This window comes from Gossypium arboreum, chromosome 9 (genome assembly GCF_025698485.1).
Source record: "Gossypium arboreum isolate Shixiya-1 chromosome 9, ASM2569848v2, whole genome shotgun sequence".
Taxonomy (NCBI): Eukaryota; Viridiplantae; Streptophyta; class Magnoliopsida; order Malvales; family Malvaceae; genus Gossypium; species Gossypium arboreum.
In genome coordinates, this window is record NC_069078.1 from 72,538,390 (window position 1) to 72,554,050 (window position 15,661).

The following is a 15,661-nucleotide window of genomic DNA, read 5'->3' on the forward strand; positions in this document are numbered from 1 at the left end:
ATGACAATCTTCTAAAAAATAAATTTTCATTTATTTTGTATATAGTTTTTTTGAATAATCTTATTATAGGTTATAATCTTTTTTTTTTAACACAATGTCTAAAATTACTTATAGTTTCTTCTCAACCCATAAATAGGAATGTCGAAACCATTTTTAAATTTAAAAAAAAAAGGGATTGACTTTAAAAATAAATTTTGGAGTTGCCACCGATCTTTTTTGAGGTATAATCGAGTCACCTAGAGATTGATCATTTTAATAAAACATTTGATTTATTAAAACGATAATTTTAGGTCTACAAGAATCGAGAAAAAGGGTTCGGGAGTCGGTTACATACGAGGAAGGGTTAGCACCCTCGTGACGCCCAAAATTGGTATCAATTGATTGTTTAATGTCCTATCGTTGAAAATTTAAAGAAAACCATTAAAATACGATTCCCTCTTAAAAAAAATGAACAATTCGAATTGGATTTTGAGATTCACTCGTTTAAAGAAATAAAATACCACATCCAGCACGTTAGGACACGATATTTTAAGCCTCCAAAAATTGAGATCACCTCATAATTTCCAAAGCACGCAATGAAATCTAAAAGGGTATCCTGTTATTTGGCTAAACGAAAAAAACAAAACCCTGCACGATTGGGTACGATTTCTCGAATTTCCAAACATAGAACATTGCCTTGTTCTAAAATTTAGAAAACACGGATGAAATTTCAAAGGGATATTTGTTTATTTGGACAAACGGAAAATCGAAACCCAGCATGTTAGGGCACGATTTTTCGAATTCCCAAAAACATCAAATATCACCTTTGTTTTGGAAGTTTTCAAATAAACAATTGCAATACCGGCTCAAAGTATATTTATTTGGTTCACTTTAGGGTAAAAACGATTGATGTTGGGCAAAGAGTTGGAATTTAAAGATCATGATGCAATAACGTGTATACAAGCTTAGTTTTGTACATGTGATAAAAGTATGTGGCAAGTTTTAAAACAAATAATATATAGATAAAATAGAAGAAATGCAATTTGGAATCATTAGTATGCAATCAAACAAATGTATAAAAATCTTAAGGTAACATACATGACAGTTCGAATAGGTCAAAAATAGTAAAATTAAAAAAATGTATGAAATAATAATATATAAATGAGATTTCAAGACACATAATGTATATATAAAAGAGTAAGTAATACATAGCATGGTATTTGTCAATCTAAATAAATAATACTTAAATGAAAATTTATACATTAAAAAAAAAACAAAGGTACTAGTATATGAAAATAAATAAAATATACCATTTAAAATAGGGTCCTTAGAAGAAACCAAATATGCATAAAATAATATAAAATCAATAATATATACATAAAAAATAAAATAAAAGGAAGTCAATAATGTACACTTAGAGTAAAAATAACTTAGTGTAAGTTACGTATATACGTGAAATAAAGAAAACTTAATATAAATAAAGTATATAAATACAAAATAATATATGAAAGTATTTTGGAAGAAAAAACAAATAAATATGCACATGAAAAAACAGTATATTCTTATTTTGTTAAAATAATATGTACAAATATATATATATATATATCAATTTTGTTAAACAAAACTATATGTTAAAATAATATATTCTTATTTTATAGAAAAAATGAATAAAAAACTTAACTGGAAGAAAAACAAAATTAAAGAGACAACTTATGAACAAAGCAAACCATTTAAACATAATTTTGGGCCAAAGTAAAACGCGAAAACTACAAATTAACCAAACCCCAAATTGGACCCTTTCAACACGGACTAAGATGAACACCCGCGCAAATTCTTGAGACAATTTAAAAGAATTAAAGAAAGCATGGAAAGGGTTCAATCGAACACTAGCGCAAAAGGGAAGGACTGGCCGCGAAAATTACCCATTTAAGGTAAAATGCCCGGACCCAGCCTAGCAATTGCGATGTAACTCCGGTGAGTTTTCCTCTTTCTCTTATATCCTTTTTTACACACAAAAGAAAAAAAATAAAGCAAGAAAAATAGCAAAACTGAAAAAGGAAAAAAACTAAAAGAATCACCTTTAACAAATGTTGTTATTATAGATCTCTCGTTGCTTTTGATTTTGAACCTATATTCTCTCCAAAAAAAGGTAAAAAAAACCAACCCCTTTACAATCGAAATTCAAAAACTTTATAGCCGAATACAAAAATCGTTTTTGCCTATTTCTTTGCTCAAATTGTAGGTACCGTGGGAGAGTGCACGATCGTGGGTCATGGACACGCGAGCTAGGGGTTGTGTGTGGGCGTGCCGACGTACGTGGGGCGCTGAACGTAGGGGGCTGCGGCGCAAGGGGAAGAAGGGAACTTAGGGTTTCTAAATTTGGGCTTTCTGTCACTATGCTATTTTAATGTAATTGAGCTGGGTTTTCTTTTTGGGTTTATTATTTGTAAATGGACATTTAATATTTTATTTTATTCTTTGGTTTTTGTATGTGCATAGGCCCGGGCCAAAATTGGGTCTTACACCCATAAATAAGAAAATAATGCGCTTCAACGTACTCAGACCTATGTTCTTTTGTATTAACAACAATATCGATACTAATCGAGTTAAAACTCAATCGACTACTTTATATGTAAGTCAAAACTTTTATTAATTAAATCACATAAAATGAATGAAACTACAAAATTAGGGGTGTATAGTGGGAAACTTAAAAAAAAAAAAAAAAAACACTTAAGCCAAATGAAATTAGTGGTGGGTGGCGCCAAATTAATTTTTACCCAAATTTGTTTAATAATTTTTAGTACCAAAATAACGTTTTTTTCTCAACAAAATTTGAGCAGCTTAACAAAATTAAGCCACTTTTTTCTCCTTTAAAATAGGGATTTATCATCTTTTCTTATTGATCTGTTTTTCAAGTAGAAATGAAAGGAAAATCGATGGATGCCATAAATATTTCTACTACTACTACTACAGTGGAGCCTTTAATGGTGATTACAAATAGAACAGAAGAAATTGTGGATTTGATGTTAGCAGAATGTCTCCATTTGATAAAACAATTATTTATCGATGTCCAATTATTTTTCGAAATTAAAAAAATAAAAAAATATTATAAAATCAAGTTGTTAACTTTTGATTTCAAAAAGCCGATCAATGATATATATACACTCCATTTTATAATCTCTTATATTGCCAAACATAATTTAAAAAATTCCCAGAAATTTGTCCTCCATTTTCCTAAACATACTAGTAAGCAAGTTACAATGTTGAAAAAAAAAAAAAAAAAAAGAGAGAAAAGCAACTAAACCATATCTTTTCTTTTCCTAAAATAATTTTAGCCATCTCCTCAATTCCTCTCTGCATCTTTTCTAGATTATATATGTACAAAATTTGCGTCTTCTTCATATGATGCAAGTTGTTCGATCATAAAAAGTAATCAAAGGAAAATATCATCACGCCGCCTCTTTGGGTTTCCTTTTCTCATCATAGCAACAAATTCGTCATAATTGATCTTTCCATCCTGTAAAAATTATTTCTTCTTTTTAATTTATACTAAACTTGTTTAAACAAGTGAAAGTAAAGAGCATGAAATTGAAATCTTTTAATATTAGAGTTTCTGGTTAGTATTTGATATATTGTGAGTGAAATATTTTAATCTTATTGTAGAGTCTAAAAATTTTGATGTTAATATATTAAATAATTTTTTCAAAGATTTTAATTTTTTACTGAAAATTGAATATAATATATATAGAAAATTTCCTTACGTTATCAATATCAACTTCGGAAATGATTTCCTTTAGGTCTCTGCCATCATGCATGCCATATTCACGTAGAGCTTGCTCTAGTTCTTCAATGGTGATGAATCTGATAAAACTACAGTTACCAGAATTGGAAAAAAGCAATTGCAGAAATAACGAAATTAGCTGCAATAAAACTATGATTACCCGCTATTGTCTTTATCAAAGTGTTGGAAGGCATGGTAGAGATGCTCTTCTCGATCCATTCGATTCATATGCATTGTGGCCGTAATGAACTCGTCGTAGTCTATAGTTCCATTTCCATCTGCATCAGCCTATTTTCAAAAAGAAAAACAACAAATATTTTGTCTTATTGACAAAAAAAAATAAAAAATAAAAAATAAATAAAGGAAATGGGATTTATGTTTGGAAATGACTTACCGCTTCCATTAGTTGTTTAACTTCATATTCAGAGAGTTTTGTTCCTTGCTTAGCGAGACCTTGCCTCAATTCTTCTAGTGTAATTGTTCCACTATTGTCAGTATCCATGCCCTTGAACATCTCCTTCAATCCCATGATTTCTTCCTCTGATAAACAGCCCGCAATGACCTAATCGTTTCACCAAAAATTACATCACAAACTAATGTTTTTGAGAGGGTTAATTCAATGAGATGGATGTTTGATGTTGGGTTAAATACCCTTAAAGCAACTTTCTTGAACTGATTCATTGCTTTAAATTGTTTGAGCCTGCTTAGCACTGCGTTGTCAAGAGGTGTATCAGGTGCTTCACCATCCACTTTGATCCATGGATGTTCTGTTCATGGCCATACAATCAATCAGAATCATGCAAATAACTTGGCCGCCATAGCTGAAAGCTTAGGTATATACTTACTTAGAACCTGGACTGCTGTTAACCTCTGCTTGGGATCCACAGTTAACATCTTCTTAACAAGATCCTTGGCTTGAGCTGAAATTGAAGGCCATGGAGCAGTCGAGAAATCAACATGGCCACGTAGAACTGCATTGAATATTCCATTTTCGGATTCTATCAAGGGGAAAAAAACTCATCTTAGTTTCGAGCTCCAAGATTGCATTTACCAGGACTGAGAAACCAAATGTACCTGCCCAGAAAGGGGGAACACCAGATAGAAGAATATACAACATAACACCAATACTCCATATATCAGCTTCAGGTCCATATCTCCTCTTTAGGACTTCAGGTGCTATATAATATGCACTACCAACAATATCTCTAAATTCTTCACCTGTAAGAGATCCAAGGAATTAAGATCAATTCCTAGCAATGAAGATATCGTTGAGCCATATAAAAGCATCGAGTTTGAGGGAATTATCTCAACCTGGCTTGTAAAAGACTGATAGACCAAAATCTGTCGCCTTCAAGGGGGAATTTTCGTCTTTGTTCGACAATAGGAAATTCTCAGGCTTCAGATCCCTGTGGATGACACCCATGGAATGGCATGTGTGCACAACTTGAACGATTGTTCGAAGCAAAGAAGCAGCAGCACGCTCGGTGTAATGGCCCTTAGCAATGATCCGATCGAATAGCTCGCCTCCGGCGCATAACTCCATAACCAAATAAACCGAATGATTATCCTCATAAGCTCCCTTGAGTTCCACAATGTTAGCCTGGCCTGTCAAATGATGCATGATTTGTACTTCCCTTCTAACATCCTCGATGTCCTCTTTGTTAGCAAGTTTCCTCTTGGCAATGGTCTTGCAAGCGAATTGTTCCCTGGTTTGCTTGCAAGTACATAAATGTGTGACCCCAAACTGTCCCCTACCCAATTCCTTCCCAATGTTGTAGGTGGCTGTAATGTCTTCCATTCGGCGGCCTAAGACGGGTCCGATTGGGGAAGACTTGGATGGCTTGGAGGAGTCTGCTGGGGAGGCTGTATTATTCCTTGGTGATGAGTCCTGCTTGGAACCGCTAGGACTCTTGGCTTCTTCCGCCGTGATGGTGTCTCCCTTTTCATTGGCATCTTCGACGGAGCTGCCACAAGAGCAACAATTCCCCATGATTGGGGTCAAATGAAAGTGGGAGAGGGGATGGTAGCCTTAACCAGAAGGACAATATTTTCGTTCTGATTGGGGCTCAACAAAAGCCTTTATTACAAAGAAATTATAGAAAGGATGTATAGAGTGAGGAAAAAAAGAAAGGAAAAAAAAAACTGTTGAAAGAAATGTACAGCAGCTTGGAATTTGGTGTAGAAATTAGAGAGGATTGATAATGAGTGATTTTAGGATTAAAGATGTCAAAAATGTGTGGAAACCAGTCATTGGGGGTGTGTTTTGAAACTGTTGGGAATGAACATGCTTGTCAGACAAAGAGTCCAGAGGATTTGTCGGCCTTTACCAAAACCGTTTTATGTTTTTTGTATCTGTTGGGGAACTTCCATCAACGATCGCTAGCTCCTCTTAGTGTTGCCTTTCTTCTTTGCTAATAACTATGAAAAAACATTTCCCTTTCTGTCATATTCCACGACTTGGATTTTCAATTTATTACTGACAAATAAGCATATAATATTAGCATTAAGATTTCATACTACGAACATATCATCAGGTTAACACGGTTAATAATATCAGCCAGGTGTTAATTACATCATCTTGATTATTAATTACGGATTGATTAAAATTGAAATCCTTTAGGTTGAAAGTCATAGTGCTAATACCTAAAGCGGTGAACCAGATACCTAGTATAGGCTAAGCAGTTAAGAAGAAATATAAAGAACGAGAATTATTGAAACTGGCATATTAGATGATCAATCGGCCAAAATAATCATGAGCAGTTCCTCTTGACTGAATTTGGAATCTTCATTAGCAGGTTCATTTTCTATGGTTTCTTGATGAAACTAGAGGTTACCAAGGAACCATGTATAGCACTGAATAGGGAGCTGCCAAATACACTAACTACGCCTAACATGTGAAAGGGATGCAAAAGGATGTTGTGTTCAATCTGGATTACAATCATGAAGTTGAAAGTGCCAAAGATTCATATGGGCATACCATTAGAAAAACTTCCTTGACCAATTGGATAGATCAAGAAAACAACGGTAGCAACTGCTACAGGAGCTGAATATGCAACAGCAATCCAATACAAATATAATTAAAAAATTTGCATACAGGTCGATTGAGTCTTAACTCGATTGGTATAGATATTACAGGTGCAAGTGCGTTGAAACGTATTATTCTTTAATTTATGGATTATGAAGAGGTTATGAATAGATAGATATGATCAGAACTTAAAATGAGATTCTTAAAAAAAAAAAGAAATTTCTCCTAAAATTTTATAAAAATTAAATAAATAATTTAGAAAGAATGAAGAAATTGCAGGAATTTTTTTTCCTTTGAAACTCCTGGAAGAACATTCCTTTTATAATGACCACAAGTTGTTCACAGGGAATACCAATGAATCATTATCTCGCCTAACAAAATCCACTAGCAGATAGCATGTAAGTTCTTTTCTTTGGAGTTCTCTTTCCAAGTGAGAAAGCTTGCTGAAAATTTTCTTCCACTACATTTCCACTGTTTCTAGCTCACCACACACCAATTTTATAAAATTTTCTTTCACTTTCTGTTCTCGTCAATTGCGATTGGTTGGAAAGAAAATTTTGGTAAAGTTGATAAGGAAATGGATTTTTTTTTAATTTCTTTTTGATGTTTTTAAAATTTTTTTACAAATTTTTAAGGATTTTTACTTTAATATATTTTTGAATTTTGAATTTTTATAATTATTATTATATATATATATCAAGATTTTTTTAGATTTTTATATATTTTGTAAAATTTTTGGATAACAGTGCTATTGTTGTCATGATCACAATTTTAAAGTAAATGTTTTTTAAGTCAAACCGATGGTTGAATTGGTGAAGTCACCAATTCATCGGTCAATTAATATTTATTAAAATTCAAAGCATATTATTTTTAACAAAATTGATCTAACCGTCGGTTTAATCTGTACATACTGATTTTCCGATTTAATTGATTCAAAGCCACTCTTTGAACCAATCCCTCGATTAGTTTTTAATTCAACCAACCTAACTAACTAATACGATCCAATTTAAACAATATTGTTCAAAGTGTCACATTCTAAACTTAACGTTATTACAAGAAAATATCAAAATAGTGAAAAAGGAAAAGGGTAGATACTAAATTAGGATAAAGAAAATCATAAGCAATTAAGCACCAAGGTAAGAGCCAAATGTAAAGGTCAAATGTGCATTTAAACCTTTTTAACTGTTAAATAAGGAAAATCTAAATGTAACCGTACAAATTAAATTTCTTTTAACAAAATATTGCTTTTTTTAATAAAAAAAAAAATAATGACAACTCCCCATTTTCTTGATAAAAATCCCATGTTTTTTTTTAAAAGTGTTGTTTAAGATTAAATCTTTCATAAATTTTCAAATCTGTCAAAACTATTTATTTAAGAGAGATGGTTATTAATAATAAATATGTGCAAATTGTAAAAATTATCTGTTTATCTAGCAACAATAATTCATGCAACTTAATCAAAACTAAATATAGAAACAGAAAGAAGAAATGCTGAATAAGACAAATATTTATGTCAAGCATTGATCATTTAAGGACTAAAAACCATTTGAAGTACATCAAACATCCATCATGAGCTGAATGTAAATTCAATTTATTATAGTTAATTAAAAATTATTTTTGAAGATGTATATATATATATATAGGTATTCATGGAGGAGAACTGGTGGAGCAGGCTTGAGTTATTGCTTGAGTAGCATTGTTGATATGAACCCCAGCATTGCACATATTTGCAAAAGCTCTACTGTATTTCATTTCATACCTTGATGTGCTTCCACACAGTCTTTTAAAACTATTAACCTGCAACATTATCAAACAAGCATCAGTATGGTTCTCAGCTGCACTTGTTCATTATGAAATTGCTATACTTACCAGCATTTTGAAGCAATCCCAATCATGAACAAGAGGATTCCCTGCAGATTGAACAGTGTTGAGCATCTCTGGAACTTTTTCTTGCCCAAAAACGACTGATATTATCTGATTTACACTTTCATCAATGTGTTTCCTTAGGGAAAGTTCATCCATCAATTGCTTGTGAGCTTCAGTCTTTTTGGGAGAGCCTTCCGGAGCGTTACGGAACTACGAAAAATAAATCTGAATATAAGTTACATGATATAAAATAGAGGTGAGGTTAAGAAAGCAAACCTTATTCCAGAAATGGAGGAGGGTAGCATCATGCTGGCTAACAATACTGGGAGTAGTTGTTAAACTGGAGTCATCAGAAGAAGAAGGTGAATAATAATCATTCTTTGGATTTGCACCCATATAATTGAACACAAATTGCTTTGCAATCGTCTTATTCCCATATTGCATCACATGAGAAGCACCAACCATATCATCAACTGCTGTCCTCCTCCTAACCTGCAATCACAAAAATTAATGTTGTGTATTTGGTGAGTGTAAATACATAAATCTGGTGAGTTGGTTTACCAACTGATATTGCTGGTCCAGAGTTTCCTTCCGCAAATCATGAATGTCACTGTCTTCCATCCAAGAAATACTGAATAAATCACCCAAACAAGTGTCCAAATCAGAAGGGGGACTTGGAAATTCTCCGGGACAATAAGTGCCCCAACTACTTTCATTTGCATTTGCTGCTGTAATTGCATATATATTCATATTTTTTGGCAATAGTCCTTCAAAAATACTGCCTGATTCACATGCCTCAACATAGATAACCTGAAACATATCCTCTCCATATTAAATAAATGAGTAAATTAGGGTATAATATTTGTCAAAATTAATCAAATTTACCATGCTTTTGTAGCTTTTCGCTGCATGTTTTTTCTTCAACGTATTCATTAAATCTTTGGCAGTAAGGTCTACTCCAGAAGGCATTCCTATAATCATAAAGAGAAATTTAGACTATGAAAATTAACAAATTTGGTTGGGATTTGATAACATTACTCAAATATTTATAAACATGTTCACAGTAAGAAGACGTACGTTTGAATACACTAAAACGCATTATTCTCTTATTTAAAGGTTTATTAAAAAAATTGAAGTTGAAAGCATTAACTTTCTCTTTCCTATTTCAAGATTCAAATTAAGTTAAAGTCTGAAGTTTAATTGACCAGACACGTTTCCCTGAAAATTTTTATGCCATCTAGTTTGACATATTTTTATACTTTTTTAGGATTAATATTTTAGTGAAATTTAAACCCCAAAAAAGTGTATTTGTAGACATTCTTTTCTTTTTAAGATTATATAATATTAGTCAAATTTCAGTTTTGATTCCTATATTATGCTCAAATTTTAAATTTAATTTTTATACATTAATTTTTCATTTAATTTGATACCTTAATTTTTACAATGTCATTAGTTAATCTAAATATTTTATCTGGTTAAAATATTGGTATGAATTTTAAGAATTGTTAACACTATTAAAATTCTTTGTTAAATTCAAGCCCATTACAATGTTATTTTTTGTTACATGGCTACCAACTGATTTATTTTTAATTCAATATGTCACACTAGTGAATTTAACAAAAGCATTTTAATAGTGTTAATTGGACCTAAACTTTTAGATCCAAAAAGTAAAGGAACTAAATTTTTAAAAATAAAAATATAAATACTAAATTCCAAATGCACAGATAGTATAGAAAATTAGAATATATTTCGACTTTCAAATTTTTACTCAATAATTTAGTAAAAGAATAATTAACTCAATGCCAAGTGTGAGTCAAGAACCATACTAATTTTATGTTAAAACTAATCCATAGTGGCCAATATATATAGCTGGTAAGGGGTTAAGCTAGAATATTGGGGGGAGGGGGGGGGGCAAAATTGAATAATATATTTTTGGAGGGAAAGGAAGATACAATTTTATCATTAAATAAATTTATAATTTCATAAATTTTAAAGGGATTAAAGAGAGAATTTTACCATATTGGAGAGGTGAAGTTTTATACATTACTCAAGTTCAATCCAATTTTTAAATAAATTTAATATTTTTCCTAACCTGAATTTCATGTCTAATATTTTGGTCAAAATTCTTTGATATTAAGCAAATCTAAACCTAAATCAAATCTAATTTTAGAGTTTAGACAAATAATGTATTGACATGGTAACAACTAGACTACACTTAATTGATTGGGGGGTAATGTTATTTTGAGAGCTACTAACCAAGTATTCCAGCGCCGCCATGATCAGCATAATATATGAAAATATGATCATTTGGACCGCTCTCCACAACTTTTCCACTTCCACCCCTAACACCAGTTTTGTTTCCAAGAATTGCAGCAAGTAAATTGTCCACATTTACATCTTCCCCTGTGTAATCCTATCATATAAATTCCATAGAAATTAACAAATGAATTTTCAAGGAAACAAAAAGAAAGGAAGAAAAAAAAAACACCTTGGGAACTCCTTTATAAACATTGTCTCCATCTGGTTTATTGATAATGACACCAGGTCTCAAATTTTCTACGTCGAATGCAATATCATCATACATAAAAACGATAATATTTTCGTCTTCTAGTCCACCATTTTTCAAGATTTGATATGCATGGCATATATCTGCCTGCACCATATATTTCCATGTATTATTGTATACAAATTATTGTGTTAGTAAAGAATATACAAAACTTAAAATGGTATTACCTGGTGCCTATAATTTACAAAACCATTGGAGCCAGCAACTAAAACTGCCCATATTTTGGGTTCAATGGTGGCATTGGTGCCGGAAGGATGGAAGTTGGATAATTCGTATGAATTTCCTTTGAGATGTCGACTTTCGACCACAAAACTTGAGAGTGCAAGCAAAACAAACAAGCGGCAGTAACACATCATTTTTCTCTGAAAATTTTAATGCCATTTAAAACTATATCAGTATTGAAAAAAGCAAGAAAAATAAATAAATTTCTATTATTAATAATTAAACATGTGATATAGAGATTTTAATTATGTGGACCAACCTCTGTTTTTAGTTTTAATTATGTGGACCAACCTCTGTTTTTAGTTTTAGTATGCCTTTGAATGGAGATGACTTTGGTGCAATGAAATTTGTTACCTCACAGGAATTAATTTCACCATCACTGTTATTTTTAATTTTACCAGAAGTAAATATACCATCTATCTAAAAATACCTAAATAATTGAAAGCAAAATGTTGCAATAAACTAACTAGTCTCTTGATCAACAGTACTACTATCTAATTATATTATTTTAATTACCAGAACATAAATAATCAAAACAGAATAAAAATAAAACAAAGTTAATAAGAAATCATATTACAAAAGAATGAAGTTAAAAAGAATAAAAAGTGAATATTGAAAATCTAACCTCTTCAAGAAATGATTTTTCTTTGTTCACATTGGTGCTCCATTCATTCCAACCCAATTTATAGGTTAAAGTTTTTAGTGTTAGAAACGTATGGGTTCGGTTGAAAAAAAAGGCTTAATGCCCTTTTTGCCCCCTGTACTCTAGTTAAATTATCATTTAGTACTCAGTTTAGCCCTTGTATTCTATTTTAGTTTTCAGTTTCGTCTTTATACTTTCATTGTGTATACCTGTTACCCATCTATATATTTCCATTAAAAATTAAATCAGCCAATGACATGCTACTACGTGTCAATAAAAGTTTTAAAAATCAGAAAATCATAAATATATATTAAATATGAAAAACCCAAAATATTGGAAAAACATTAAAATTAAAAAATATAATCTATTTTTGAAAATTATAAAAATATTTTAAAATTACAAGTATGCGAAACTTTAAAATTTCGTTTATTTGGATTTTCTAGATTTTTTATAAAGTTTAAAATTTATGAAATCTTTATATAATTTTATGATGTTTTGAAAAATATTAGGGCTTTTAAATAATTTTATAATATTTTAAAGTAATTATGAGTTTCTTAAATAAAAATATCATAAAATTTAAATAAATAAAAAAGATTAGAGACCACTCAATAAAAGCCTGTTTATAGAATTTGTTTGAGCATTTTGAGAGTTTTCTGACTTGAGCTGCGAGAGTAGGAATACTTTTTCTTCTTCATTTTCTAAAAAAAAAAAAAACTATTTTTTAGGGTATTATATAACTACATCTATCTCATTGGGCCAATTTTTTTAAAAAAATTACTAGAAAGACTCAAAATTCCTTTAAAATATAAAATTCATTAAAATATAAAAAAATCATAAAATTAGTAAAATTTTATCAAAATTTTAAATTTTCACATACTTATCATTTTAAAAATATATTTTATAATTTTCAAAAATTAGATTATGATTTTTCTAATGTGTTTAATAATTTTTTAAATTTCTAAGATTTTTTTGGGTTTTTTCTCTTTTTGGATTTATTATGATTTTTGTTAAAATTTTACTATTTTTTCACTTTAATTTATACGTGGCAGCATGTCATTGGCTGATCTAACTTTTTTAGCGGAAAATATATAGGCGGGTATCCGGGTATACAGAATGAAAATACAAAGGTTAAATTGATAGAAAAAATAGTACAAGTACTAAAATGAGAAATTAGGTATAGTAAAAGGGGCTATTAAGCGAAAAAAAGAGATACACATAGGCGTGGTGGAGGTGAGTGGATGGATGAAAATAGTGGTAACGTTTCATTGCCTTAATTGGGTGTTGGAGAATCCCGTAAGCATGAATTTGAAACATCGAAATTTCCGTCGTTTTGATGCTTCCTGTGGTTGCTTTGACCAATACATGAACAAGGGCCCACTTTTTCTATAAATAGAATGCCATGAATGTTACAACTTTGACACGTGGCAATTTACTTTTTGTTTAAGAAGATGAAACGGCTGCATTTATTGATTTTAGCTGTCAAATTTTTTTTTTCTTTGCCTGCCATTTAATATCTTTTCTAATGTTTATTGCTTTTCTTATTTTAACTTTTTTTGTCCTTTTACAATTTAATGATGACTTTTAAAAGATTGATTTATATGATCAATTTGAAGAGATTCACAAATTGGTTTAACATATCTATCAAACATACTTAGAAAAATAAAATTGGTGTTTCCTATTTATTATTTTTAAATTTATTATTTTGCTTTTAAATTATATTTAAGGGATTGATATGTATGAGTCACTTATGGGGAAAAAATTAAAATATATATTATTAATTAATTATTATAATTGTAAGACATATATATGGTTCACATAATGAAATAGTAGTGCAATGGCACTAAGAAGAATAGTGTATAAGAGGAAATGTTTTCAGTTTTTACAATACATTGGTTGGAGATTGATTATGGATGATATACATGATGCTTAATTAGAATGATATTTAGATATGTTTTAAGGTCTAAGAATGATTGAGGATATTGAGAATGATTAGAATATAAATTGATATGTTTTGAAGTGTTTTTAAGTTTGATTTTGATTCCCTTGCATCGAGGTATTGAGACATGAAGGATTAGTATCAGTACATCTCAAACAAAATGCAAAAATTATCAATATCAGGGTAGAAGTGTCGATACATTGAGTATAGATACCAATAAATCTACTCTGTACACTTAAATTAAGTTGTTTTGCTTCGACATGAGTCTCAAATTACCTTCATTTGCATCCGTTTTGTAAACGGAGTTTAGAAATAGTCTGAAAAGCCTTAAATGACCTCAAATATGTCTAAAAGATGAGTGGACGATGAATGATGAGTTTGGCCTTTCAATGTAGCATTCTTTGCTCGGGTCTTAGTTTGGGCTAGGTAAGGGGTCTTATATAGGGAGTCCAACTCTTTTTTCTTATCAAGGTTTTGTTCCATCAAGTTTTCTTATTAAAAGTTTTTGACAAGGGAAATCATAATGGGAGATTGTATACTCTTTTTCTTTCATTAATTAGGTATTTATCTCACAACGTTTTACTAATATGGTTTTAATGCAATATCCAAGGCGATTGTCATGAGTCCTATCATATAATGAATTTCTTTTCAACTACAACAACCCCAAATAATAAAGTGGATGACGTCCCAACTCCCAAAACTCCCATGGAACTTAAGGGAAATTTAGGATGAGTTTAGAAAGTCGCTTGATAACTGAATTTCATATTACACATTTATGGCATATTTGGGCAACACTATAATTAAAGGGTCTCACTGATCTAATTCTTAAGGGGATGATAATTAGAGTAATTATGCAAGTAAATACAATAATTATATTCAAATTCGATCACCCTGTGAGTTTTCAAACATGCTCATACATGATTTAAGTTTTCAAAGTTATTTTATATAATAATAGTACTATTTTAAAATATAATTTATGCTATTATGCTCACCTTGTTTAAATAATTTGAGTATTTATTGAAGAGAGATCATTTTCAATACATTTTAGCACCGCTAAATAATTAACTAAATTACATAGCATATATTATAAATTATTTATACTAAAGTTAACTAAATTGCATAGAATTTATTATTAATTATTCGTACTTGGTCAAAGACCAATCGATAATAACAAAGAATATCGTTTAATGTCGAGAGAAAGAGAGAATAACCCAACAAATATGAAATACTAGAGTAATCAAATAAAATTGAATAGGATGTTTATTTTTTGTTATTAGTAGTCGCATTGTTCAGTACTTTCTTAGGCTAAGGAATTATATAAGATGATTTGATTTTAGGTTTTATTATATATTTAGAGAAATTTTCTCAAATATTATTGATAATCTTATAATAATTACATTTTTTTAGAAATTAAAATCATGTAGTAGAGTAATTATAATTTATACGACCAAGCATGAAACGAAAAATAACAATATAATTATACTCTATCAGTCAAACACATCTCTGTAATTAGAATTTGTTATAATTACGAGAGGATATAATTACTACACTAATAATTACACTTTCATCTAACTACTTCGTGGTGTCCAAATGCACCCTTAATTAATTCATTGCATTTATAAACTATGATAATTAAAGTCTTA

The 15,661-nt window shown here is 30.3% G+C and overlaps 2 protein-coding genes and 1 long non-coding RNA gene across 3 annotated transcripts; 1 reads left to right on the plus strand and 2 right to left on the minus strand.

The window, feature by feature from the left end:
- The first annotated feature begins 1,729 nt into the window (after positions 1 to 1,729).
- Positions 1,730 to 2,536, plus strand: LOC128280504 (uncharacterized). The gene is made up of 2 exons (XR_008270593.1): positions 1,730 to 1,953; positions 2,222 to 2,536. It is a non-coding gene; the product is annotated as an uncharacterized LOC128280504 (long non-coding RNA).
- Positions 2,537 to 3,091: 555 nt separating this feature from the next.
- Positions 3,092 to 5,866, minus strand: LOC108455543 (calcium-dependent protein kinase 17-like). The gene is made up of 8 exons (XM_017754090.2): positions 5,072 to 5,866; positions 4,835 to 4,978; positions 4,606 to 4,758; positions 4,412 to 4,527; positions 4,155 to 4,322; positions 3,921 to 4,048; positions 3,741 to 3,840; positions 3,092 to 3,496 (listed from the first exon to the last, which is right to left on the minus strand). Exons 1-8 carry the CDS (start codon positions 5,748 to 5,750, stop codon positions 3,413 to 3,415), a joined length of 1,572 nt encoding a protein of 523 aa, XP_017609579.1. The 5' UTR covers positions 5,751 to 5,866; the 3' UTR covers positions 3,092 to 3,412.
- A 2,426-nt stretch (positions 5,867 to 8,292) lies between these two features.
- On the minus strand, positions 8,293 to 12,113 carry LOC108454010 (vacuolar-processing enzyme-like). The gene is made up of 9 exons (XM_017752295.2): positions 12,065 to 12,113; positions 11,385 to 11,579; positions 11,140 to 11,304; positions 10,908 to 11,064; positions 9,537 to 9,622; positions 9,213 to 9,461; positions 8,928 to 9,143; positions 8,655 to 8,861; positions 8,293 to 8,582 (listed from the first exon to the last, which is right to left on the minus strand). The coding sequence occupies exons 2-9, from the start codon at positions 11,571 to 11,573 to the stop codon at positions 8,433 to 8,435; spliced, it is 1,419 nt and encodes a 472-aa protein (XP_017607784.1). The 5' UTR covers positions 11,574 to 11,579; positions 12,065 to 12,113; the 3' UTR covers positions 8,293 to 8,432.
- Between the last annotated feature and the right edge of the window lie 3,548 nt (positions 12,114 to 15,661).

What these genes read in the sequence shown, in the direction of transcription:
- LOC108455543 (XM_017754090.2), bottom strand. Translation starts at nt 5,750, where the DNA reads ATGGGGAATTGTTGCTCTTGTGGCAGCTCCGTCGAAGATGCCAATGAA. An exon ending in TCAAGAAAGTTGCTTTAAGG is followed by an intron (nt 4,323 to 4,411) that starts GTATTTAACCCA and finishes TGAAACGATTAG; the next exon opens with GTCATTGCGGGCTGTTTATC. An exon ending in TTTGATAAAGACAATAGCGG is followed by an intron (nt 3,841 to 3,920) that starts GTAATCATAGTT and finishes TAGTTTTATCAG; the next exon opens with ATTCATCACCATTGAAGAAC.
- LOC108454010 (XM_017752295.2), bottom strand. Translation starts at nt 11,573, where the DNA reads ATGATGTGTTACTGCCGCTTGTTTGTTTTGCTTGCACTCTCAAGTTTT. An exon ending in TTGTAAATTATAGGCACCAG is followed by an intron (nt 11,305 to 11,384) that starts GTAATACCATTT and finishes TATATGGTGCAG; the next exon opens with GCAGATATATGCCATGCATA. An exon ending in TGGACCAGCAATATCAGTTG is followed by an intron (nt 9,144 to 9,212) that starts GTAAACCAACTC and finishes TTGTGATTGCAG; the next exon opens with GTTAGGAGGAGGACAGCAGT.